This window comes from Mus pahari, chromosome 19 (genome assembly GCF_900095145.1).
Source record: "Mus pahari chromosome 19, PAHARI_EIJ_v1.1, whole genome shotgun sequence".
NCBI classification, from domain to species: domain Eukaryota; kingdom Metazoa; phylum Chordata; class Mammalia; order Rodentia; family Muridae; genus Mus; species Mus pahari.
The window spans coordinates 84751618-84779257 of NC_034608.1; the positions used below are offsets into that span (position 1 = coordinate 84751618).

Genomic DNA, 27640 nt, shown 5'->3' on the forward strand with positions numbered 1-27640 from the left:
ACAGTCTCAGGGGGCCACAGGCAAATCGAACTGTTAAAAAAATTTTATTAAAATGTCCAATAAGTACATTAACATCCACAGTGTCAGATAGCACAGATCCACGGAACATCAAAGCTCCCAGAAAACAAAACAAAACAAAACCCGGCAGAACCTGCAGCCATTCGCGCACATACACACTCTTCCCACATACTGGCCCAAGCAGACACACCAGGGAGGGGAAAGCTGGAGATGAGGCTCCAGTCCAGAAAAGCCTAAAGCATGGCCCTCCATGGAGCAGGCAGTTCGGGGCTGGGAACAACCTCTGAGCCCCAGCAGGCCTTGCTCTCAATCCCTCCCGCAGGGGACTGCTGTTGTTCCTTCTGAATTAGGGAATGGTGCCAAGAAGCTTTGTCCCCAGTCACAGGGATCAGGGGCCAGTTTGCTTTTCTCAACCATTTCCCAAGTCTGCTCGTGTGTGTGTGTGTGTGTGTGTGTGTGTGTGTGTGTGTGTGTGTGTGTGTGTTTCTGACAGCAGGTTAAGAGGTTTAGCTAGATCTCTTCCCTTAAACATAAAGCAAAATTTGGAGCACAAATCGAGACCAGGGTTTGAATCGAACTAAGTTGGTAGCATTCAAAGCACAATTAAGAGTGCTTGGGGCTCAGTTGACAGAGTGCTTGGGGCTCAGTTGACAGAGTGCTTGGAGCTCAGGTGTAGAACATTTATTTAGTATGCACAAAACTCTGGGTTCTAGCCCTAGCATTGTATACACCAGTCATAGTGCACACCTGTCATTCTAGTACTTGGGAAACTGAGGCAGAAGAATCAGGACTTTAAGGTTATCCTCAGCTACCCAGTGAATTCAAGGCTAGCCTGAGACCCTGTCCAAACCAAGCCTTACAGTAATTATAATGCACAGAAGGGAATTCTTGCTCTAGTCCCTCCAGCGTAGGCTGTAACTTTGTAACTTTGCCTTTCTTACCATCTTGTGTGAAATGGGAGACTAAGGGTCACGTGGGCTGCTGAGAGGATTCAAGGGCATCTCACGAGGCTCTACATGGCTTCTAGGCAGTAACTGCCCCTGGCTTTCATTACCTCCTGTGAGGGATGCAGGCTCAGTAAACACTTGGGAAGCGCTGGGCACAGAACCTGTGCACTCATCCCGCCCCGCCCTGCCCTCACCTACAGTTTTTGAAATTTTTTACTCATTTATTTTGTGCTTGTGCAGTGTGTGTGTGTGGGGGTGGTGGTGGTTGTGTGTGTGTGTTGGAGAATTACCCACATTGTAGTGTGCAGTGGAGGTCAAATGCTAACCTTTAAGGGTTTGCTGTGATCCTCCAGGCGAGCTGGCTCACGAGCTTCCTGTGGTCTCAGCACAGGGATGCTGGCACCAGGATTCACACCCTACCAGGCTTTCCACTTTTACAACATGGGTCCCAGGGGTTAAACTGACCTCTTCAGGCTTATGCAGCATCTTTACCCACAGGGCTAAGCTCAGGCTCCACTGTGGCTTTGACACAAATTCACAGATTCTACCCACACTGCATGGGCTCCATAGACAAATCCCTCTGTGAGGGACCCTGTCCCTGGCTTGGGAAGTCTTTTCTGAGTGCAAGTGGGAAGAGGGACTGCAAAGCGGATTCTTTCACATTTTGAAAAATGTAAAACCAGGCGAGAAGGTGTGTTAGTGTGTGTGCATGTGTGTGTTGATTCTAAGAGCGCTCTTCTTTCTACCGTAGGACCATGAACACTGTAAGCATAAAGTCTGTCAGGCAGGATGTGGAGACAGAAGTGGGTGGGGCAGGGGTGGAATCTGAGGCAGGAGATTTATTGAGGTCTGCTGAAAGGGTTTAATAAAGACAGGCTCTGGGTTAGAAAACACGGCACCATCTTGGTCCAGGCAGAAGGTTGTCTGTCTCCCTGAGAGATGGAGGGGGAGGGTACAGCAGCATCCAGCACATTGTACTCTACTGATGTCACTTCTGTACGCATGGGTGTGGGAGACTTGTCATCACAAAGCCATGAAACTGCCACACACGTTGGCGTACACCTGTTACCTTGAGGTGGTTGAGAAAGGATGACTGCTGTGGCCTAAAACCCAGCCTGGGCTCTGGAGATCCTAAGTCAATAAAACCGAAGAAGGCTACGCAGACAGATTGCTGAGTTCCAGCTTAGCCTGGTCTATGTGGCAAGTTCCAGGCCAGCCAGGGCTGCACAGTGAGGCCCTGCCTCAAAACAAAACCAACCCAGAACAGAGCCACCAGATCTCAGCATTGCACCAGACCTGGGGAGTCAGCAAGACACCAACCCTCTCCCCCCCCCCATCGTTCCGAGTAACCTCCCCTAGGAAGCCAAGGAGGCCAGTGGCTCCAAGAGACATCACTAAAATTCAGTACACAAGGGTTTCACGCTAGATTTAGTGGTCTGCACCAAGATCAAAGACCAGGGCTGGTTAGCAGAGAGAGCCCTGCTCAGTACTGGGTGCCATGTCCAGCACCAGATAACCAGGTGGCGCAGAGGCAGGAGGACTGAGACTTCAAGGACATCTTTCTACAACAGTGAGTTCAAGGCCAGCCTAGTTTAGGGGTTGGAGGTGTTGGAATTGGGAGGGAGGAAGAAAAAAGTGAAAAAAAAAAAAAAAAGAAAGAAAACCAGAGGGGTGGAAGCCACCCTTGGGGGATGCCAGGGGATGATAGGCCATCATGTTTGCTCTGCTGGTCCTCCACTCAAATACAGTGACTTTTGCCAAAGCTTCATCATAGATTCAGGATGGTCCACTGTTTACTAAGCCTGAATCTCTGGTGCGAAAGCCACTCCCCAGCACACACAGACATACTGTGGCCCCTCGTGGATGCAGACTCCGCGACCCCCTTTGATGTCTGGGAAGTGACCCTAGAGGCTCAGGCAGACCAGCGTGGCCTCTCAGGCCCAGCCACCCCAACCAGGAGGACCTCGGTAACAGAGGACCTACCACAGGGGTGTCAGGGATGTGGGGCTCTGCAGTGTCCCCACCCTCTCTGGTGGCTGCTGGGTTCTGGGTCCCCAAGGAAGTGCTCTGGAGAGGTGTGGGAGCTTGTGCTTGATTAGTCTGGATCCTTAGCAGAAATCCCCTTCGTCTTTCTCCCAGTCTTCTGCTGGGTGTCTCTTGTGTCTTCTGTGCTCCTTGTGGAGCTTGTGATGTCGGTGTGGATGGTGGTGGTGTCTACGCATCCGATGTGACCGCCTGGCTGCAGGGATGGGTGAGATGAGAAGGGGTGAAGATGGCTGGTTGGATGCCACTGGCCTCCTCAGAGGGATGCAAAGAGAAAAACACTTGGCAAGAAAGATGGCCATGGGAAGCAGAGGCAGGAAGCACAAGGCAAGCCAGACCTGCACAGTGAGACCCCTTTCAATATCCCCAAAGAAACGAAACGAAACAAGCAAAAGCCAACTCTGCAAGGGCAGAAAATGTGACTTAGTTTTACCAAAAAAGCCACATCCCTGGATGGTGTATGTCTTACTTTGTAGCCCAGGCTGGCCTGGGGTCTGTAGCCCCTTTCCAGCAGCCTCAGAGCAGCTGAGAACAGGGTCGGTACCTGTGTGGGGTGTGGGAACTTGTGTCTACCTGTCACCCCAGCATGGGGAGTTTGGTAAGCAAGGCTTGGTTACACATCCCAACTCTGAGGCCAGCCAAGGTTATGTGAGATTCTGTCTCTAGAACAAACAAGCATACAAACAAAAGCCCTATGTAGTAGGCTGGTAATAGGTCACTTATCCATAAGGCTCTACTACCAGGAAGACTTTTTTTTTTCTTTTTTGAAGCCCAGACTGGCCTCAGATTTACTACTTAGCAGAGGATGACCTTGAACTCTTGATCCTCCTACCTCCACCTTCTGAGTGCTGGAACGATAGGTGTTGCCACCAGTCTGAGCTTATGCAGTGCTGGAAATGGACACACTGGCTCTACCCACTGAGCCACCAGCACTCTACCCACTGAGCCACCGGCACTCTACCTACTGAGACAAGCAAGCTACCCACTGAGCCACCAGCACTCTACCTACTGAGCCACATCCTTAGCTTAGCTTTTTTTTCCCTGTGGGTCTTACACCCAGGCTGACCTTGAATTTGTAATCTTCCTGCCTCAGCCTCCATGTTGCTGGGTTACAGATGCTGCACCATTGTGGAATAGACATTCTAATCAAGAGCTTTAAATGACTGGGATCCTGCTGGGGACAGGGTATTGGGCATGGCACTTACGTTTGATGCACATGATCTGAGGCCGGTCCCACTTTCCGTTGTTACGGCAGCGGATAGTGGTCACGCGGTGCTGGGAGAATCCTTCATCACACTGGTATCGCACAGTGGCATGGACATTGTACTTGACCTTACGCACACCAACAAGAGAGGCATTCTCCACTGCAGGAGGGGGACCACACAGCACTGGGGACAGAGGAGCCTCTGGTTAAGGAAGTCGGTGAAGGTGAGGATAAACCAGTAACACATCTTGTTGGATGAGAATCCTTCACATGTTATCAGGTCTCTCCCTCTGCACAGCTCAGCTCAGAACTACAAATGACTGTAGCTATCTCTTTCTTGCCTTTTACATAAACCAGCAGCACCTTATGGTGGAAATAGAATCTTCTGGACACACCCCACTCCCTAGGACATAAGGCACAAGAAAAAAACTGGAGCACAAAAGAAAAATGGACAGAATGCATACAAATTATTTCCTTCACATGTAAAGAGTTCTCAGAAATCAATAACCTCAAGGCACTAATTGGGAAATGATCAGGTCACAGGAAAACAACTACAAGAGTCTGGAAGGACAACAGAGAAATAAGTATGAAGTACCTGTACCCTTCTTGCAGACATAAGGGAGGTTGTAGTTGCAGGGGACATCATTCCAGCGCCCACTCTCATGTGCTACCATCACCACACAATCCTCCCCACCTGCGAAGAAATTATCTGGCTGCTTCTCCCTCCAGTTCTCATATTGCTTTGGGGAGAGAGAGAGAGAGAGAGAGAGAGAGAGAGAGAGAGTGAGTTGGGGTCTCTCTGGTGCCTGGCTGTCAAGCCAGTTCTTGGCACTTGCTGCGTGTTTCCTGTGGGCAGACCCCTCCAACATGAGACCTGGAATCCCCTTCTTTTATGCCCCCTTCCCAGGTTCTCATGCACATCAGGATTAGGTAAATTGTTGAAGAAATGCCGGCCCCAGCTTGGAAGTAAAGAAGGGCTTTCCTGAGGACGCAACAGGGAGCAGTAGAGGGGACCCAGGTGCAAGAGAGGGGACCCAGGTGCAGGACAGACGTCCAAGCACAGGGAGCAACACCTGCAAAGACTTGGGCAGGAAAGAAGTCAGTGTCACGTGGAAAGGGTGTCACAGGGAATGGAAAGGGTGTCACATGGAAAGGGTGTCACATGGAAAGGGTGTCACATGGAAAGGGAGTCACATGGAAAGGGTGTCACATGGAAAGGATGTCACATGGAAAGGGAGTCACATGGAAAGGATGTCACATGGAAAGGGAGTCACATGGAAAGGGTGTCACATGGAAAGGATGTCACATGGAAAGGGAGTCACATGGAAAGGGTGTCACATGGAAAGGGTGTCACATGGAAAGGGAGCCACATGGAAAGGATGTCACATGGAAAGTGTGCTGTTGGCAGAGTGGGCTAGGCCGGATCTCACCAGCAGCAGGGGGAACAGTCTGAGAGCCGTGTAGTCTGGCCGTTGAACATCACGTTTTTAAAATCCGAACAGGAGAGACAGCTCAGTAGTTGAGCACTGGCTGCTCTTTCTGTGGACCTGAGTTCAAGTCTCAGAACTCACATAGCGGCTCACAACCTTTGGTAACTCCATATTCAGAGTCTCCAGTGCCCTCTTCTGACCTCGGAGGGCACTGCATGTACACAGTGTACAGACGATCTGGCAAAATATCCCTATGCATTAAGTAAGTAAATAAGATGTTACCCAAAAAATGTATTCATTTGAGCCATGCATGGCGGTGCACACTTTAAATCCCATCACTCGGGAGGCAGAGGCAGGCGGATTTCTGAGTTTGAGGCCAGCCTGGTCTACAGTGTNNGTTCCAGGACAGCCAGGGCTTCACAGAGAGACCTTGTTTCAAAAACGATTTCAGAAGAGGGACACACATGCACACACCTTTGGAGGTCAGAGATGCCTGTGGAAGTCTGTTCTATTTTTGTACCATGTGAGTTCCCAGGGATCAAACCCAGGTTACAAGGTTGGGCAGCAAGCCTGTAACTGCTGTGCCATCTCACTGGATCCCATGTAAGGAATTTTAAAGCCATGGTTCATGGCGTCACTCCCATTCTTAGTGTTGTATAATCATCACCACTGTATCTATTTCTAGAAAATTTTCATCACGACAAACCAAAATTCTACACCAATCCAGGAAAAAAATAATTCCTCATTCTGCCTGCCCAGTGCCCAGCACCCAGAGCATGCTGCCCACTCCCCAACGGCCCCCTATAGCGCCAGCTCACCCACAGGCCCACCCCCACTTCAAGGCCTCCTCATGGCCCCGCCCCACCCCTCAGCTCCCCAGCAGGCTTCCTCTCATGGAGTCTGACCTTCTACTGACTTTAACCTGCTGCTTAGCTTACTGATGCTCTCTGAGACAGGCTCTCAGGATGTAACAATGACTGGTCTACGAGTCACTCTGCAGCCCAGGCTAAAGCTCAGATGATCCTGTCTGGGCCCTCAGGAACTAGGATGTCTGGCAAGTACTACAGTAACCACAGTGATATGTATATCTTCATATTTTACAGTGTTTGGATGGAACCCAGGCTAAGCCATGCCCCCGTGGCCACACTGGGGCTTCTAGGTAGGGGCTCCACCCCTGAGCTACATCTCCAGCCCCTCACTCGGGGCTCTAGGTGGGTCTTGTCTTCCAAGCCACTCCCCAGAGATTCTGAGGATTTATGATGCCCACCAGCGAGTGACTGCTTCATAGGAAGGTAAACTGAGGCCAGTGGGCAGGGCCACGGGGCTCAGCAGCCTGAGAAGAAGCACCCACCACTCACCAGTCCCGTGTTGTCTGTCCACTGGAAGTCCCTCTCTACTGTCCGGTCATTCAGGCCGATCCAGGAATTCTCGTGTCCAAAACCTGTTGGGAGAAGGGGCTGTGAGTGTGCACTGCCCCCGGGTGAAGGGGGGGAGATGACATCCAGGGAGTTTCTTCTTCTCTTTCCCCAGCTGATGAGAATCTCACAGAGCAGAGCTGGCAGGGAAAATGAACTTGGTGGGTAACCAAGACAAGGATAGGCGGTAAGCACGGGCTTGTGAGTCAGGAGACCCGAGTGTGAGGGGGTGGAGGAGGAAGGACCAGACGTTGGAGGTTGGGTGGGAAGAATGGGAGAAGATTAGCAGAACTGGGGGTGAACAAGACTTAGAGGAGGGGTGGGGAGGAGGAGGAGGGTGGACCGAGAGCCCCACCTCTGCCACACAGTTCGCACGTGTTCAGTGTGCTGCGGAGTGCTGTAGAACATGGGGCTTGCAGAGGTGAGGGAGGCCCAGAGCCCTGGCCAGCCACGGCTACACATGTAAGGGAAGGGGAGTCCGGCAGCCAGCAAGGACAAATGCAGTTGGGGAGACACCGGGCATAGCCCTTGCCAGGTCTTTCTGAAAGGCAGGAGTGGAGGCCGCGGCCACCCTGGGCAGCCCTGCCTGAGGCAGGAGGGACAGAGCATCGAAAAACCAGAAACCAGTTCAGACTACTGACAGTGAGCCGGGTGGACACAGTGAATTAGACAGTGGACAAGGGTCAGTGTCACATGAGGAAACCCACAATGACTAAAGCACAGACCCAGGGCCCCGCTTCCATCCGCCCACTCACGTCACTGCAGAGACCCAGGGCCCTCAGCTTCCCTTCGCCCACTCACATCACTGCAGGGACCCAGAGTCCCCACTTCCATCTGCCGACCCAGGGCCCCACTTCCATCTGTCCACTCACGTCACTGCAGGGACCCAGGGCCCCGCATCCATCCACCCACTCACATCACTGCAGGGACCCAGAGTCCCCACTTCCATCTGCCGACCCAGGGCCCCGCTTCCATCCGCCCACTCACGTCACTGCAGGGACCCAGGCCCCCAATCCACCCACCCCGCTTCCATCTGCCCACTCACATCACTGCAGGAACCCAGGGCCCCGCTTCCATCCGCCCACTCACGTCACTGCAGGGACCCAGGCCCCCAATCCACCCCCCCCCCGCTCCCATCCCTGAACTCTGTTTTATTTGTCAATTCCTAGAGTGTTAAAAATAACAAGGAGCCGGGCGTGGTGGCGCACGCCTTTAATCCCAGCACTCGGGAGGCAGAGGCAGGCGGATTTCTGAGTTCGAGGCCAGCCTGGTCTACAGAGTGAGTTCCAGGACAGCCAGGGCTACACAGAGAAACCCAGAAACCCTGTCTCGAACCTCCCCCCCCCCAAAAAAAAAAAAACAAAAAACAAAAAAGAAACCCAAGGAATAATACAATGAAATGCAAACTATGCACAGGTCAGGTCACATATTATCCACTTCGACAGTCAAGTTTGATGGCCATCGGCTTGATGGTCAAGCCCCTTGGCCGCCATGAGTGTCACTTCCTGGTGACACACTCGCCTTACCTGTCAGTCACAGCCCCAACGAAGAGCTAGGAAGATAACATGTGCACTGGTCACAGGACAAGTGCCAACCCCAGCCCAGTACCCGGTCCTTACTGTTAATGAACTTGTGCTCTTCTGGCGAATGGACGCTTGTCAGGTGACCGGCTCGGCGTCTGCAGTCCCTCTCTGCATCCTCCCAGGCCCGGCGATGGGCAAAGTAGCGGTAGCAGTGTCCCTGGAATTTGTGCCAGCCACGGTCGCAGCCTTCTGTGTCTGGGAGGCAGCACAAGATCATGAGGGGACTGGGTACCACAGCACGCATGGCACCCAGACAGACATGTGGCCACAACACCCATACACATAAAATAAATTAATTAATTTAAAAATCTTAAAATAGGACCAGCGAGACAGCTCAGGAGGTCAGGGTGACTGCCACCAAGTCTGAGGCGCTGACTAGACATGCTGAAAGGAAAGAGCTGAGCCCTAAACATCCTTCCCACCCTCCACACGCCTGCCATGGTGTGCGCATGCTCCCCACCCCACCCGCTATGTGCCGTAATTTAAGTATATAAAATAAAAACTCAACCAGACTCAGGCAAGACTTAAATGTGTGCTAGGCAGAGACTCACCCTTCTCACACAGGCTGCCCCCGTAGCTGGGGAGGCAGAGGCAGACGAAACCATTCACCTCGTCGATGCAGGTGCCCCCATTCTCGCAAGGGCTGCACAAACAGTCATCAATGTCTGGGAGGCGTGCAATGGATAGAGGTCAGGGGTCAGCCTCTACTCATTTCTCAACCCACAGGGTCCAGGTCCTTCTAACCATCCCCTGGATATCCACAGGGATTGCTCTGCAGCTGTGACACTGGTGAACATGAGTGAAGTGACAGCAAGTGCCATGGGGTAGGAGAGTGGGACTCAGGCACTTGGGGTACAGCAGCCCAAAAGTCATTACTCACAAGGGCCTCACTGGCAGTATCTGTAAACAGAACCAGATGCTTTGCCCCCTAAAACAATCCCCCCGTATGAGTGTGTGTGTATGTGTGATTGTGTGTGGGTGTGTATTTGTGTGTATGCATATGTGTGTGTATGTGAGTGTATGAGTATGTGTAAGAGTGATTGTGTATGAGTGTGTGTGAGTGTGTGTATGCATATGTGTATGTCTGTATGGGTGTGTGTGAATGTGTGTATGAGTGTGTGTATGTGTGAGTGTGTATGTGAGAGTGTATGCATATGTGTGAGTATGTATGTGAGTGTGCTAAGTGTATGTGTATGAGTGTGTGTGTGTGTACATGGTGCATCTGTGGGACGCCAAAAGTCAATCTTGGGTGTTGTTACTCAGCTGTCATTTATTTGGATTTTTTTTTTAAAGATTTATTTATTTATTATATGTAAGTACACTGTAGCTGTCCTCAGACACTCCAGAAGAGGGAGTCAGATCTTGTTACGGATGGTTATGAGCCACCATGTGGTTGCTGGGATTTGAACTCCGGACCTTCAGAAGAGCAATCGGGTGCTCTTACCCACTGAGCCATCTCACCAGCCCTATTTGGATTTTTAAAATACAGTATTTTAAAAAAATATTTATTTATATTGTGTGAGTGTATTTTGTTTTGGAGAAAGGATCTCTTTATATGTAGCCCTGGCTGTCCTGGAACATGCTATGTAGACCAGGCTAGCCTCAAACTCATAGAGACCCACAAGCCTCTGCCTCCTGAGCACTGGGGTTTAAGGCACGCGCTGCTGTGCCCTGCCTGCATTTCAATTTCAGCTATGACTCTATAACTCCTAGCATGGTTGTGAAATCAAGACAAGGATGCACAGTGATCAAGAAATTACACCATAGGGGCTGGAGAGATGGTACAGAGGTTAAGATCCAGAGGACCCAGATTCACTTTCCAGCAGACATAGTTGGATATGTTTTGCTTGCATGTATGTTTGTGCCATCATCTGTGTGCATTGCCTACAGAGGCCAGAAGGCATTGGCTCTCACGCAACTGGAATTAGCTGAGCCCAAATTAGATGTATTTATTTTTATTTTATGCCATTTACATTTAATGTAATCTCATATTTAACAATGTAAGTGGTACCCACATGGCTGTGCACCTGGATGAGGGTAGTCTCCCCACGGCCCTTCGCTTGCTGAAGAGCATTTGACCCTTTCCTTGTCCTCCCTGCAACACCTAGTATTCATGGTGGGGAATGGCTCTCCTGAGCAGCTCAGCTATCTAGTTTGAACTCAGATAATTTCAGTTGTGTCACCTGGACTCCCAGGGACAGGACAGTGCTCTGGGCTGGGACACTCACCAATTTCACAATTCTCCCCAGCATAGCCCTGGTCACAACTACAGCCATACATGGTACCGTTGGTGTGGCAGGTGCCCCCATGCAGGCAGGGGTTGTTCTCGCAGGGATCTGTGGGGTCTGTGGGATGGACAGACAGTGTGAGAACGGACTCGACACCATGTCATCTTTCATAGAATCCAGAATGTGGTCCTTGTCTGTGGAGTCCCCTCTGTTGCCTCCCCAGTGAATGTCACCACGCTATCTGTGGGACATCCTGCTCAGGGCAAAGTCCTCTCCCAGGCCATACTAGATTGGTTCACCCAGGGACCAGAAGACAAGCTGTAAAAGTTAATTCTCTCTTTCACCATGTGGGTCTTGTGGCTTGAACTCACGCCCTCAGGCTTAGCAGCAAGCACTTTCACCCACTAAGTCCTCTCACCAGCCCTGCCAGGTTCCTTCTTGTACTTAATGCCTTCCGTCTCCATCTTGCCTGAGAGTAGCGACATTCCATATGGTAGCCATTCACCCTATTCATGACTAAATTAATTAAAAGGAGATGATGGATACAGTCCTATGAGCCACGTCAGTCTGAACACTCAGTGAGTGTTGCTGTAGAATATCAGCTTTCAAGGCAAGAAATCATTACTAACTGAACAGTTGGGGGTAGCTGGCTGTCTGTCCTACAGTGGCTGACATGGGTCCCCGGGGCAGTGACACTGGGAGACAGCGGGCTCTTGTCTGTGTGATGTGCTTGCTGAAGCCCCAGCCCTGTGCTAGCATGTCTGGGGCAGAGGATGATGTGCAACACTTGACAGCCACCAGGTGTCCCCCCACAATATCTGTCTACAGCTGATGCTGACTCAGATGACCTGGTGCATTCCGACTTCATTAGCATTTGTGCTGTGGGTGTTTCCATACCCTTCCCATCACAGCCACCTCTGCCTCCCAGGGTCAGGGTCACCCCTACCCCCAGACTTCTGACTGCAGATCCTCCAATTAACTTTCAGGGACAGCACAAGCTGCTGTCAGGGGCACTCCGCATCTTTGAAGCCCGAGACATAGGCTCCTCTTCCGTCCCTCTCTCTTCCATTCTTCCTCTTTTCATTTCCTCCTCCCTGCCTCCCTCTTTCCCGATTCCCTCCTTTCGGCAGTCTCATGTAGTAATCCACACTGTCCTTGAACTCACTCCTTAGCTGAGACAACTTTGAAATCTGGCCCTCTGCCGTTACCCCCCCAGTGCTGGGGTGCCAGGCGTGCGCCAAGCCCAACTCACACGCTCTAGTTTTTGTCTGTTTTTCTGTTCTCAGTCCAGTTCCAGCCACAACTGCATGAACATATTGAGTGCTCAGATGTCCCCTTGCCTCAGTTTCCCCACACATAATCAAGAACCATATAAGGACTTGTCCCATGAGACGTTATAAAGTTAAGCCAAGCTGGCTGGTCGTGGGGTTGGCAAGATCTCTAGGCCAGCCTGGGCTACAGAGCGAGGCTCTGTCTCCGAAAAAGAGGGAAAGCTTCGGAGATAGCTCAGACCTCCGAACAAGCCCTTACACCCACTTCAAAATAGTTGGGTGTAGCCAAGTACGATGGGTGGCACATTTTTTTTTTTTTTTTTTTTTTTTTTAAATCCAGGCACTCTGGAGGCACAGGCACATGGATTTCTGTGTGAATCAGAAGTCAGCCTGATGAGCTACATAGCAAGTTCCAGACCAGCCAGGACTACATAGTGAGATCCTATCTCAAAGGTGGGGTGGGGGAAGGAATGAAAAGTTCAGCAGTTAAGAACATTGTTTAGCCGGGTGGTAGTGGCATACGCCTTTAATCCCAAGCACTTGGGAGGCAGAGACAGGCGAATTTCTGAGTTCGAGGCCAGTCTGGTCTACAAAGTGAGTTCCAAGACAACCGGGGCTAGAAACCCTGTCTCGAAAAAACAAACAAACAAACAAACAAACAAAAAACATTGTTTAGAGGTTTGATTCCCAGTATCCACTTGGCAGTCCACAACCACTAGTCCATCCTGGTTCTGGTTCTAAGGAATCTCCATGGGCACCAGGCACACATGCAGTGCACATACCTGCAGGCAAAACCTTCATAAGATGTGCCTCTAATCCTAGCTCTGGGGAGTGGAGACAGGGTTCCTGGGGGCTGACTGAGAGAGAGACCGTCTCCAAAACACAAGATGGAGAGCTGGCAGGATGGGTGAGCAGATGAAGGTGCTGATGCCAAGCCTGACGACCCAAGCTTGCTTCCTGGAGCCCACACAGTGGAAGGAGAAAACCCTGCCCCCAAAGGCACTGCCTGATCGTCACAAGAGTGTTACAGCAGGCACATACGTATGTGCATGCACACACACATCAAATAAAGGTGGCCAGTGCCTGAAGACAGGTCCCCATGGACTGTACATGCATGTATGTGTTCATATGTGTACCAACACATATACACACACATCTGCATGCACATAAAAAAAATGAATGAATTTTATCAAACAAGCCAGGTGTCGGCCTGAACGAGAATGATCCATGGGTTCATATATTTGAATGTTAGTCAGAAGGGCTGTGGAGCCCTTTGAACAGAATAGAAAGGTTAGGAGGCGTGGCCTTGTTAGAGGTAGTGTGTCCCTGGAGATAGGTTTTGGGGTTTTAAAAAGCCCACACTAGGCCCAGTTCTCTTCTCTCCAGGCCCATGCGTGCTGCCATGGTGACTTCATGCACTGAACTTTATTCTGAAACTGTAAGCCAGCCCCAATTCCATGCTTTAGTAGCTGCCTTGGTCGTGGCGTCTCTTCACAGAAATAGACTGGGGATGATGGCAGACACCTACTATTTCACCATTCACAAGACTGAGGCAGGAGGATTGCCACCACCTTAAGGCCAACCTGGGTTACAGTATTGTTGGTCACTGAGCCAGCTCTTGCCTCCATGGTTCCTGTCCCTGCCATATCCACGACTGGGTCAATCCAGCTGTGGTCCCTGTCTGTCCTAGAGACCGCTCCTCTTTCGCTGCCTGGGATGCAACCAGATCCAGCTGTCTTCTCGAGACATGAAAATCATTCAAGGCCAGCCCCCTGCATCACACTGCCCTGTACCTTTCAAAGTAATCTGGGCATTTGAAAACAGCTTTCCAAATCCAATCCCGGCCTCATGGGCCCATGTTTTAATCAATGACCATATGCTTTAGATGTTAAATGTTCCCACTGTTAGCCAAGCAAAGTGCTGTGTGCCACAGGTGGACACCTCTGTGAGCTGGAGGCCACCATGGTCTACAGAGCGAGTTCCAGAACAGCCAGGGCTACACAGAGAAATCTTGTCCAAGCAGTAACAGCGCAACACAACACAGAAAGGTTCGACGTAACCTGCTTCCTGACCTCTGACCCCTAGCATCACCGTTTGTTAGAAAATTCCAGTCCTCCCAGGACATTTCCTCTGCTCCAGGAACCCCTAGTCTCCAGTCCCCAGGTCCCGGTCACACTAGGACAGACGGAGAATCCAGAACTTACCTTCCTGCCCGCTGGCCACCTCTTCCCAGAAGCCCTCTAAGCTTGGACTCTCAGCCACAACATTCAGGTCTGATTCATCCAAGCCCAAGGATACAGGTATCAGAGTGCTGGGTGTGTCCCACAGTCCTGTGGGTTCCCCTGAGGAAACTGAGGCCACTTCATCCATAGGGGCCACCAGGGATGACCAAGGATGTGAAGGCAGACTGTTGAGAGGCCCCAGTGATTCCTGGGCCACCATCTGGCCCTCTGGCTCTGGGTGGCCTTCAGAGCTTGTAAAGGTCAGTGTGGGCATGCCCTGGGCCCCAGCCACGGTCACAGCCATGTGGGTGCTAGAAATGGAACTTTTGGGTTCAGACCCCCAAGTGGCATCAGCAGTGCTGGGGACCACCTCCCTGGTGGCCTCCATAGGGCCCTCGGTGGCACCTTCCTCCAAAGCCACTGTAGGTTCCACGCTCGTGGGGACCTCATGGGCTTCCATGGGTGTGGACTGGGAGCCAGGGTCCAGTCCTTGGCCAGGCAGTGGTAGCCAGGTGGCCAGCACCTTGTCCACAGTGGCCTGTCCGCCTGATGTGGGACTCCCTGGTAAATCCAAGACCCCAGACTCAGTCCCTAGGATGCCAGCATCAGAAGGGACAGGATTCATCGTCACATTACTAGAGTACAAAGAAGCCCATGGGCCAGAGGTGGGGTGCTTTGTAGCCTGGCTGGAGCTGATCCCCTCAATTTCTATAGAATCTGCATCAGGGGATCTGTGGCTGGCTTCAACTGGGGCAGCCACGGTTCTCTGAAATGGGGTTTCAAGGTCTTCCGCTCCAAGGCTGACGGGCCTGACCGCCTGTTCTTCTGGGACCCAGGAGGGGAGCGGAGAAGCTGGGGACGGTGGGATTGGGGTCATATTGGGGACAAGTGTAGAGCGGGGCAGAAGCCACAATTTGGGGGCTCGAAGCATGGCTACAATGGGGAAGTCTGGGGAACCATCAGCAGGGGACGCCTGGAGGGAGACAGCAGTTAAGGCCTCTGAGGGCCCGGGGGAGGGAGCAGAGGGCTCTGAGGGCAGCCAGGGCAGGTGGGGGATGGCTGACTTCACACTGGGTGCCTTGGCCGCCCCTGGCATCGGTCTAGGAGTACTGTCGGTGCTTGGGACACTGGGTGAGGTCAACGACGGGGACCACATCAGGGACTCTGGGAGACTCCTGCTGCCAAGAGAGCCTGTGACATCAAAATAAGCTACAGTTAGTTAGCAGGGCCAGGTGGCACACACCTATGATCCTCGCATCTGGGAGGCCAGTCTGTACTACATAGAGATACAGGCTCCAAAAATGCATTTAGCTAGGTGAACAAGCCAGTTACACATGCAGTTAGGAGGAGGCCGGAGAATCTGGAGTCATCCTTAGAGACAAAGAATTTAGAGGCCAGCCTGGGCTACATAAGACATCTTAACACCCTCCTCCAGCAAACAATAAAAGCCAAGTGTGACAGCACACACCTGTCACTTTAGTACTTGGGAGACTGAAGCAGGAGGATTGCTATGGGTTCTAGACCAGTCTCAGGTAGGTAGACTGTCTCAAAACATAAAGCTCAGGGGCTGGGATGATGGGTCAGGGTAAAGTGTTTGCTGTAGAAACATGAAGATCTGAGTTCGAATCCCCGGCACTCTCGTAAACTCTGGGCACAGCAGTCCCGGGCTTTAATTCCAGTTCAGGGGAAAGGGGAGGGAGGAAAGGGGAATGAAGAAGGCAGGAGGTTTCCTGGTGCAGAACGGGCACCAGGCTTAGAGAGACCTTGGCTCCAAAACCAGGATGGAGGGCCGTAAAGGAAGAGACGCTTGAAGTCAATCTCTGGTCTCTGAGAGCTTGTGTGCATGCACACACACACATACAATCACACACACACAGTTACACTCAGTCACATGCACACACACACACATACACACACTCACACACAGTTACACTCAGTCACATGCATTCACACACATACACACACTCACACACAGTTACACTCAGTCACACACTCACACACACACATACACACACTCACACACAGTTACACTCAGTCACACACACACAGGCACACACTCAGTCACATGCATTCACACACCCACACACTCACGAACACACAGTTACACTGAGTCACATGCATTCACACACACACAGTTATACTCAGTCACACACACTCACACACACAGGCACACACACTCAGTCACATGCATTCACACACCCACACACTCACACACTCACATGAACACACAGTTACACTGAGTCACATGCATTCACACACACACAGTTACACTTAGTCACACAGGCACACACACAGTTACACTCAGTCACACACACTTCTGCACACACACATGCACACTCAGTCACTTGCATTCACACACACTCACACACAGTTACACTCAGTCACACACTCACACACACTCACACAGAGGCACACACACAGTCACATGCATTCACACCCCCACACACTCACACACACATAGACACAACACATTGCACTCAGTCACATGGATTCACACACACAGGCACACACTCCTGCACACACAGAGTTACATTCAGTCACATGCATTCACACACAGGCACACACTCATGCACACACAATAAAGTGGGGACATGGAGGCAGGACTATGGGTGAGGTCAGGAGCTGCTATGCTAGACAGGTATGTGGCTGTGGTCACCCTTTTTCCTCAGGTCACTTACCTGCCCCTGGCTCATCCACTTCGTTGGTCAGAATGGCCCAAGGACTGTGGCTCTGGTCGCTCTCCGAAGCCTCTGTGGCTGCAGAAGGCCTCATGTGGTCGGCAGTAACTCCCAGGGTGGGAGACTGGGCACTGGGCTCTGCTGCCTCAGGCAGCTGGTCTTCTGGGCCCTGCTGCTGGAAGTGTCGACCGTTCAACCCTTTAAAGCGGCCCCTCCTCATCGTGGGGCTGGGGACTACCTGTGTGCCTGAGGGTGTTGTCGCTTCCATATCTACTCCCATGTCGCTGAGGCCGGAGACACCCGTAAGCAGCCACTTTTCCGAAGAGGGCCATGAAGCCAGCGTGGGACCCCCTGGGGTAGAGCCAAGGGTCTCTTCAGATACTTGTGTCCAAGCCAAGTCTGGGGGTTCGTCTTCCCCACTGGACACGAGCGGTTCCTGGGAGTCAGGTGCGATCACCTCCTGCTCCCCCAAGCTGGGCTTCAGCTCTCGGCCTGGAGGCCCCTCTGCTGACACAATCTCCCCCTCATCTCCAGATGAGGGGATCTCAGAATCTCCATGTTGTGCTGTATGGTGATGAGCTATAGAAAAAGCAGAAGAGGTGTAGGCCCATCCATGCTGGGAAATTCCTGCATGATGTCTATGCAAATTCTAGCCTGCTGCCATCTGGGCACCTGTCTGTCTCTCTGGTTGAAAGACAGACAGGTGCCCAGCCTGAGAAGAGGAAGTGAACCATTCCCGCTGCACCAGAATGTGCAGGTCAAGGTCAGGGTCAGCTAGTCACATGAGCATCAGGGCAGCTTGGTTCACTGGTGGAGCTCTTGCTACATCTCTACACAGGCTGGGCCTGTGGTGTGGGAACAGGTACACGGGCCCCACCCAGGGCAGAGCCCATAGGGGAAGATGCAACCTTCACCAGAGTAACCTGCCTTCTGTCTATCTGTCTGCAGCCAAGGGTCAGCTACCTGGAACTCAATGTGTAGCCCAGGCTTGCTCGAACCCTCAGAGATTCTCCCAGCTCAGCCTTCCAAATACTGGGTACACATCTAATGAAAGCCCCATCTCAGGGGGTGAATTCACTCCTAGAGGGTGTGGCTAGTCCCATGGTTTCCATCCAGCTTAGGAATGATCTATTGTTTTGTTTATGGCTTTTCAAGACAGAATCTCATGTAGCTCAGGCTGGCTTTGAGCTCCGTAGTCCAGAATGACCAAAACACTTCTGATTTCTTTTGCCTCCTCCTCCCAGGCGTTCAGCCCCACACCTGGCTTCATTTGGTGATTAGAATGGGACGCAGGCCTTCGTGCTTGCTAGTGAGACCCTATCTCAAGCAAAACATACATAAGTAGTAAATAAATGCTGGTAGGGCTGTTGGCCTTCACTTGCCTGTGTCTAGAAGCATGGCCACCATGCTCATCAATGATCCCCGTGGGGCTTACGGGTTTAAAGCATAAGATATGGCCTCCAACAAGGATCCTGGCGAGGGATGGGATTCAGAGAGGACCTACTGGCTCCTAACTCCAGGGAACCCAATAGTGGGCTGTGCTTTGTTCCGCCCAATGTAGATTATGGGATGTGGTGTGGAAGGAGAAACGCCCATGGAGGCGTGGCTTTAATCATGCACTTTCAGGGGTAGTGTGAGGCATAGCCATAACCAAGCTTTCTAGTGGGGCTGTGATGTGATCGCAAGGGAAAACACACACACACACACACACACACACACACACACACACACACACGAGTAGCTGCAGAGGTTAAACCGTGTGTAGTCAGGCAAGGACCACTCCTAGGGTCACGACTTAGTCAGACACCCTGGACTGTTGACCTGTTTGGATGACACACACCCACGAAGAGTGGCCAAGACGACGGCTCTGGGGCGTGATCTGCAGGGACACGTCCTAATGTACCTCGGAAGCAGTAGGCGTCGAAGCGTGCTCCTGGCGCAGGAAAGCCAGTGCGGTTGGCGAAGCGGTACACAGTGCGCACACCTGGGGCGGGGCCCCCGCAACGCCGGCGCGGAGTCTGGATGGGGTAGCGCACGCTGCCGTCTGCCAGCCAGCCCGGGTCGCACTGGTCCAGGCCCTCGTGCCAGGCCAGGTGCAACTGCCCCACGGAGGCCAGCGCTGCACCCTGCCGCTGACACTGTGCCCGCGCTCCCGCCAGGGTCAGTCGGCGGGCTGGGCCCACGTAAAAGACTTCACCTGGGAGAGGGAAAAGGTGGAGGTCAGAAGGGTGCGAGGAGGGACACGCGGACCTGGGCATAGGAAGTTCAGGAGACGGGTGGCCCAAGTCCTGGCTCCAACTTTGGAGTTCTCAGAGGGGACTTAGCAGGACTTGAGGGCTGGAAGAACACCTGACACTCAAGGAGAGGTGGAGAGGTCCCACGTGCAGCTTTGGAGGGCACTAAGAATTCGGAGAGATTCATAGGGCTTAGGGAAATACGGGACCTGGGATAGTACCTTACACTCACGGACAGGTGACGACAGAGTCCCAGACCCGCCTTGCCTTACCCCCTAGCTCGCGGGCAAAGCAGTAGACATCGTAGAGTTCCTGCGGGTCGCGTCTCCCATAGCTCCGAACACCCGGGAGACTGCTGCGGTCACCATAGCAACCAGGACGCGACTGAGTGATCGGGTACCTAACAGTTCGAGGGGTGTGGCTATCGCCATGTGTTCTTGGAGCCTCTTTCTCCAGGAGCGACCCCCCCCCCAGTCCCATGCCTCCCGCGCACCCCCTCACCGAACCGTGCGGTCTGAGAGCCAGCCTGCGTCGCAGTTGTCAAAGCCATCTTCGAAGGCAGCCTGCAGGTGCCTTGGAGCAGCGATGGTAGCAGAGCTAAGGCGACAAGCCTCCTGGGCCTCAGCGAAGGTCAGCGCATAGCGGTCCCGGGCCGCCCGATAATGGAACACGACGCCTGTGGGGTAACAGCCACGAGGCCAGGTGTGTGTGTGTGTGTGTGTGTGTGTGTGTGTGTGTGTGTGTGTGTGTTTGTGGAATCTTAGGGAAAGGATCTTCTTGGAGCACATTTCCTAAAGACAGTCTCATATGCTGTGGTGGCTTATGCCTTTAATCCTAACACTCCCCAGGCAGTGGTGGCACACGCCTTTAATCCCAGCACTTGGGAGACAGAGTCAGGCGAATTTCTGAGTTCGAGGCCAGCCTGGTCTACAGAGTGAGTTTCTGGCCAGCCAGGGTTACACAGAACAAAGATTTCTCAAAACAAAAACAACAATGAAACACACACACAAAGAAAGGAAAAAAATTGTCTCATGTAGCCGAGGCTGGCTTCCAACTCCAACTCTCTCCAGCCCTGGTGTGCTGCATTTTAAATTTTGTGTACCTGTGTGCTGTGTGTGTGTGCGCGCACATGTAGTGCAGAATGACTGTGAACTCGTTCCTTCTGCCGTCACAGCCCTTATCTCATGTCTGGTCTTGCTTGCTTGGTTGAGGTTTTTCAGGCTCTCTCTGTGTAGCCCTGGTTGTCCTAGAACTCGCTCTGAAGCTGCACAGAGACCTGCCTCTGGGATTAAAGTGCCGCCAGTGCCAGACTTCCTTGCTGGTTTTGCGACAGGGACTGGATGTGTAGCCCAGGCTGGCCCCTGACTCCCAGCTCCACTGCTGCTGCTTCCTGAGTTCAGTACCACAGCCCCTGCTCACCCGGCTTGATCTTTACTGTTGGGAGAACAGAAGCTGCAGTGGGATTTAGCAGAAAATCCGGGAAGACACATTCTGACACCATGTCTCCTGAAGGAATGTGTTAACCGACATTTTAAAAATAGGCTCACTTTAGCCTTTGAAAGAGATTTGTGCTCTTAAAAGATTCCCCCCCCCCCAACTCCGCCCCGGTTTCTTGACAGGATTTCTCTGTTTATTCCTGGTTGCCATGGAACTCTCTGTAGACCAGGCTGACCTTGAACTCACAGAGATCCTTCTGCCTCTGCATCCCAAGTGCTGGGATTAAAGGTGTGTGCCATTACCACCTGGCTATTTAATATATATATATATATGAATTTTTAGTGATTCTCCTGCCTCAGACTCTAGAATGTAGAGGGTGGGTACACCACTACATGAACATATTCGTATTTTGATGGACAGCTAATAATTTTGTCTTAAGTAAATTAAGTGAGGGTAAAGGGTCTTAAAAGGGGGTTGCATCCAGCTGAGCTGAGTTCTGCAGAGCTGCTGGCGCCTCTCTGCTAAAAAGAAGCCTGAGAAAGGGCTGAGGCTGGATCTAGAGCATCAGAAAACCTGAGAGGAGCCCTACACAGAGCGACTTCTAAGTTGAACCCCAGTGGCCTCAAGCTTACTCCATTCCGTCCTGATTTAGTGCCTCTCCTTCCATCTTGGTCCCTCCTTTCCCATTGTAACTCTTCCCCTTGTCTTAACCCTTCCCCTTCCACCTTAGCTCCACCCCTTTTGCTTAGCCCCTCCCCCACCATCTTTGACAGGTGCCCCTGCCATCCATCCTCGGTTCCTCTCCCTTTAACTTTGGTCTCTCCCGCTTCATCCCTGATTCCTGTCCTGCCCTAGGCACATTCCTCTCCAGCCTCAGATCCTCTTTTTCCAGCTTTCTTTCTTCCTTAGAATTTTCCGATTCTTGGGCCCTTCCTCTCAGTCTCAACCCTTCCCCCTTCATTCTAGGTCCCTCCCCTTTCATATCTGGCCACGCCCATTACCTGCCACCAACTCACCTGTCACTTCCAGGGTTACCAGGTCCTGCTCATCCTCGATACCCTTTACCACTTGGCAGCGATACAGCCCAGAGTCGCTTGCTCGTAGTGGCCCCAGCAGAAGGGTAGCGTTGGCTCTGTGCCGGGGGTAAGCAGGCAACGACACCCGTCCCTGCCAGCCCTTGGCCACACGCACCACGTTGTCTTTGGCCACCAAGATAGGCAAATCCTGTCGCTGGCCTGATGCAGTCTGAACCTTAGTCCACTTGATCCGAGGAATGTCTCGCAGGGTGCTTAGCCGTGGTTGCAGGGTAAAGAAACAGGGCAGGGCCACTAGCTCTGCCAGGGCAGCACGGACGGGTCCTGACCCTGACTTCAGCATGTGAAGCCCCTTTTCCGTGGCGGTGGTGTCCTGTGTGTCTGGGGTGGAGAGAGAGGACTTGAATCAGAGGCAGGGTCAGGCACTAACATTTCTTGCTTTCATGAGGTTTTTTTTTTTCTTTTCTTTCCTTAATACTTTGTTTCCCCTTTTGAGACAGTGTCTTACTATGTAGTCCTGGCTATCCTGGAACTCAGATGATGAAACTCATATATAGACCAGGCTGGCCTCGGACTCACAGAGATCCTCCTGCCTCTGCCTCCCCAGTGCTGGGATTCAAGGCCTGGGCCACTACACTCAGCTTCATTAACACCTCTTTACAGAGAGATCAACGCCAGGGAGGCCAGACTGCCCACACATGTCATTGTGCAAAGGGGGCTCCTGGGACCATTCATGGTTCTCCTTCATATGGTAGTAAATTCCAAAGGCTTCATATATGGGTGAACTATGGTCTCATCATGGGTTTGCTGTGTGATCCTGGGCAACTCACTTTCCTTCTCTGAGCCTCAAGAGTTAAGTCAAGAGGCAGACACTGGAAGCAGTGATTGTGGGGTATTTGCAGACACTGGAAACAGACTTTGTGAGGTTTTATTTTTTATTTTTTTCTGTTTTCAGTCAGGGTCTTTTGTAGCACAGGTGGGTCTCCAACTTTATAGCCAAGGATGACCTTGCACTTATAATGTTCCTGGTCTACTGCCCAAGTGCTGGGATTATAGGCAATTGCCAGTATGTCCTGTGAGGGCAATCAAGTCACTGAACGTCTGTAATCATCTGCAGTGGAAATGTCTTCTTTTAGGACACCGGGGAAACTGAAGATCAGAGGAACAAATATTCTTGCCTACAGCCACAGAGAAACCCAATAAGGGATTCATAAAGTCTGACTCCTGACCATCACTGGGGAGACTCCAGGAGATCTTCTTTCTCTTGTCCTGCCCATGGCAGACATCAGCAATCAACCCCCGTGTTACTGTCTCTGTCTCCCACCTTTTTTTTTTTTTTTCCCCAGATCAGTTCAGCAGAAGACAGTGAGAGGTGGGAACCTCCAGCTGCTGCTGGTTATAACTAAAAATAACCTCTCAGGTATCTTGTTCTCTTTCGATTGTTCAAAGACTGGCTTCAGCTATTCTTGTTTTATATTATAGGCCCAACTAGAGAAGCAGCAGAAAATGGATCTAGCATGAAAAGTTCCACCCCATCCCACTGACCCACAACTATGACGTCGACTGAGAAGACTCCCCACTCACCCTGATCCCCAGCCACTAGGAGAAGCAGCCACAGCAGCAGGAGGCCTGAGGCCCACATGGATCCGGCCCCCATACTGGAGCTAGAAGCAAAGGAGAGGAAGGGAAGGTGATCGTGGCACCCCAAGACATTCAACATGGAGGTACCTGACAGCTCCAGGGAGAACTAGAGCCAGAACTCATAAAGACCAGCATGTTGCTGAAGGGACATGCCACGGAGGAAGGGAAGCAGGGACCAAGCAGGATATGCACCCAGAGAAGCATCTCACTTCACAGCCAAGCAGGGAGCCCGGGGTGCCGCTTAGCAGTGCCGCTCCTGCTCAGCTCACAAGGGGCCCTGGGTTCTGGCCCCAGCACCTTCCAGGTTTTCACAGCCTTAGGTTCTGTTCCCAGCCCTTGCCACACTCCTGTGGGAGCCCCCAGTTCTAGCCTCAGACCCCAGAACCCACTGAGCATCTTCAAGGCCCACACGGCAGTCCTGCACAGCCGTCTATGCTGGGTTTGGTGACTCACTCTCACGGTCCCACATCTCAGCTCTGGAGCACTGGAGGCAGCGTCAGCCCAACCTGACAGGCACAGCAAGTCCTATGCTATCTGTGCCTCTGCCTCTTCCTTGCTGTGTGATTTTAGGCAAGTAGCTTAGTTTCTCTCTGCCTCTCTTTCCTTATGGGTCAGATGAGGACAACAGCTGACTGGAAGGGATGGATGAGTGAACTTACACACAATGCTTTGAGCAACTTGGCTTGAAGGAGAACATTTTAGCTGTGGCTAATATTGTTATTAAACTTTGCACTGCCAAGTCTGAAGTCCTGCTTTTCAAGTCAGCTTCCACTATCAGATTGGGAGCTCCCAAGGGAAGCAGTGGGTCCCCAGGCCCTACTCCAAGCCTAGTACTCCCAACAGATGTGGCTTCCTCTGCCCTGGGGCTATCCCCTCCATAGGGGCTATGCCCTACTTGCCATACAGTGGGGCAGTTACTGAGCACTTACTATGAGCAAGGTCTACCTCGGGTGCCTGAAATACATTTATTCCAAGGATTCTTCAACAAAAATTTGCCCCTCTATCAACTCAGGCCTCTTACAGGGGTTCAAAGGGGTCAGGAGAAAGAGAGTCTGAGGGCCACCTGCAAACCTGCCCTTTAGCCTATCAAAGTAGAGCAAGCCCTATGGGTGGGGCCTCTAGAGGCCTTGAAGAGGTCCGTTCCCTCAGCCCTCGGTTTCAACAAACACTTAAGGCTACGCCGGTCGACGACCTGTCCTTGGTGCTGAACTCCGAGGCGTAATGCCGGGTTCTGAGCACACCCTGCCTCTGGACCCAGAGAGGGCTCGCTTTTTGCTTTGGGTTACAGAGCAGAGCACAAGCTACCAACTTGTAAATGCCACAGACTCTAACACGCCAATCCAGGTCCCCGGTTCTTCATTTTGGGAACCCCAAGCCAGTGTGGGGTACCCTAGTGTCTATGATCACCCCATTTTAGAAAGGATAAAAGCCAGAAAATGTGTTCTCCCATTCATTCTTCCTCCCCTCCCCTCTCCACATAATTGAATTCAGTTGGATGTGGTGGCCAAAGTCTGTCCTCGAATCTTAGCACTTGGGAGGAGGAGGTGGGATGATCAAGGGTCTGAAGCTACCCTGAACTTCATTTTAAGTTTGAAGTCTGCCTGTACTACATGAGACCTAGCCTCAAAGAGAGAGAGAGAGAGAGAGAGAGAGAGAGAGAGAGGAGAAAATAGGAAAAGAAAGGAAAGAAAAGGGAAAGGGAAAGGAAAAGGAAAAAGAAAAAAAAAACCAATCCAGCTGGATGCGGTGGCATACCCCAAGAATCCCAGGGCTGGGGAAGCTGAGACAGGTGGAGCTCTGAGTTGGAGATCAGCCTGTTTTACAGAATTTCTATAGGTCAGCCAGAGCTACACAGAGAAACGGTATCTCTCTCCTCCCCTCAAAAGGAAAAAAAAAAGAATCCATGTCACACTTTATTACCCACCATGCAGCTCTGCCCAGTGGCCCTGCTGCCCCATGCTTCAGTTCCCCCACCTGTAAAATGAACCTCATTTAGCACAAACCCTCTGAAATCATCAGGGAGGAATGAGCTAAGACTTGTGATATATCACCTTTAAAAACAGCTCTTTGTACACAAAGCCTTGGGAACACCCTAAAAATACCCAAAGGTAGCCCAGCACAGTGACTGCTCCTCACTCCCCAAACACCCCCCCACACACACACACACACATCCTCACACCCGCACACTCTTCTCTTAAAATACTTCCTCTCCTGGGCCACCAGAGGCAAGTGGCAGCTTGTAGGCTGAGGTTTGGGCCCACCCCCTCATGAATGATGCATTAGCCTCATGTATATGCAAGCAGGGGCCTGCAGGGAAGAGGGGAAACACATTCACAAGCTCCAGTGTGTTTGTACCCCTGTTCCATTCACACCCCCACCCTGCCTCTGTCTCTCCACTGAGTTGGAGTTAGGCACTTGTCATCTAGTGTCACTGGATGCGTGATGGTGTGCATCTGTGGTGCTGTGTCTGGGCGAGGGTATGTCTGTCTATGTCGGCACCCTGCGATGTGGGCACATCAGCTCCAGAACGATTTCTGGTCCCGGGGGTGGGGGTGGGGGCAAGGAAAGCCACACACATGTATGCACACGCACTTGCACACACTGAGGGTCCCTGGCCCGAGACTCGCACTGGATTTGTGTGCATGAGTGTAGAACACTGAAGAAGAAAGAGAGCCAAGCTGAGGACCTCCACCCCGGCCTCCGGGCCCACTGTGACTCCTCAGACTTGCACTCCCATGCTCTGAGTCCCCTTTCCCTATCCACAAGACACACCCCAGGAGAGGCACACAGAGACTTCCAGGGACATTAACAAAGGGAACCATGCCTGTGTTGACGGGGTAGGCTGCTCGACCTCTACACAAAGACACCCACAATCTGGAGCCCTCTACTGAAGCCCCTAAGGAATCGTTCACCAGGTCTGGCTCCTCCCACAGGCTGCCACACCAGCCCTGGGATGCATGTGGCCTTGGTGACCGATGCAGGGCCACTGGTAATGTGGCCCCAGCATAGTTTTGCAACAAAAGACACTGTTAGCAGTTATATCAGTCACAGGAGACCCTAGACATGCCTCTCCTCATAGCTCATTGACACACAAAGACCCCCAATTCCTGGGGTGAAAACCTTCCGTCTCTCTGTAGGGACGTCCAGGGACCACCGAGACTGCCAGAGTCTGGGACGGCACAATGTATGAATTCATACCTTCCTAACTGGTCCCCACATGTCTGACTTGGGCCATCACCTATCCTGGAATGCCTCAGCCTGGCTTCATCCTAAACACACTTAGAATGAACAAAGCCACACTGTGGTGTATGCATGGGGGTCACTCCTATACCCAAGCACTGGGTCCCTTCCCTTCTACCACCTGATCATCCAAAAAGAGTTTTTAAAATGCACCAAACAGGTAGACTGGGGGTGAAGCACTGGGGTGGAGAGCTGAGATTATGTGGAGATGTGAGGCACGGGGGGGGGGGTCCTGTCCCCTCAGAGGGTCCATCCAGGTCCTGAACATCCATCTTGGGGCACAACAGAACCCACACCCAGCATTAGCCAGGACAGCAAACATGCTTACTGGGAAAAGGGACTGCACCCCAACTCCTTATTTGTTAGAAAAACAGGGTGCCTCTTAGCTCAGGGTGCAGTCAGAGGGCAGAGACCTGTCTGACTTCCCTTCCCAGGGAAGAGACTGCTACTCACACTCTTAAATTGGGGGACCCTCTCCCCGCCACAGCCTTCCACTCATGTGTAAATTGGAGGTCCCCATTTCAAGTTCCCAGCTTGTCTCAGCTAAAATACCGGGGTGCCCAGCCTCAAGATTCCCTGGGTCATGAGCAGGATGCCCTTGTCTTTATTCCAGACTCGGGTACCCCTCCCCTAACCCTAGCTCCCAGCACCTCCTGCTTGATCCAGAGAACTATATGCAGCCAGGGATCCTCCCTACCAGGGATGGGAAAGTCTTTTCATTCAAGACTCCCTAACATTCTCAACACCCCTAAGGCCGCCCCTCATGCGCTCACCCCCCCCCAAACTTGGTTCCCCTCCCCCATCGTTCCCTGCCCATTTTCATCGAAGAGAGGGGCTTCCCCTTCATTCTGGTCAGTCCTCCCCAAGCCCTATTTCCTGTTGCCCCCCTCCTTCCGGCCCCCCACACCTGGCTCCTTAGCGCGGACACATCCCCACGGTTCCGGGCACAAAGGACGCGACGCCCCGCTCCCGGTGTTTCTTCAGCCCTAGAGCCCAGGCGCTCAGCACGCTAGGC

At 52.1% G+C, this 27640-nt stretch overlaps 1 protein-coding gene across 2 annotated transcripts; it reads right to left on the reverse strand.

The window, feature by feature from the left end:
- Positions 1-27: 27 nt before the first annotated feature.
- Ncan (neurocan) lies at positions 28-27640 on the reverse strand. Of its 2 annotated transcripts, none has more exons than XM_029531977.1 (15): positions 27533-27640; positions 23329-23408; positions 21727-22125; positions 19775-19949; positions 19546-19673; positions 18943-19236; positions 17040-17618; positions 14344-15552; positions 10869-10985; positions 9192-9305; positions 8677-8835; positions 7001-7083; positions 4814-4952; positions 4214-4396; positions 28-3204 (listed from the first exon to the last, which is right to left on the reverse strand). In XM_029531977.1, the coding sequence occupies exons 2-15, from the start codon at positions 23399-23401 to the stop codon at positions 3074-3076; spliced, it is 3783 nt and encodes a 1260-aa protein (XP_029387837.1). In that variant the 5' UTR covers positions 23402-23408; positions 27533-27640; the 3' UTR covers positions 28-3073. The 2 variants fall into 2 exon arrangements, with proteins under 2 accessions (XP_029387837.1, XP_021075080.1); XM_021219421.2 differs by having other exon boundaries at positions 4808-4952.

Excerpts from the sequence above, each read along its gene's own strand:
- Ncan (XM_021219421.2), bottom strand. The coding sequence starts at position 23,401 with ATGGGGGCCGGATCCATGTGGGCCTCAGGCCTCCTGCTGCTGTGGCTG. Across the intron at positions 19,950-21,726 it reads GGTAACCCTGGAAGTGACAG|GCGTCGTGTTCCATTATCGG; the intron begins GTGAGTTGGTGG and ends GTTACCCCACAG. Across the intron at positions 19,674-19,774 it reads CTCTCAGACCGCACGGTTCG|GTACCCGATCACTCAGTCGC; the intron begins GTGAGGGGGTGC and ends TCGAACTGTTAG.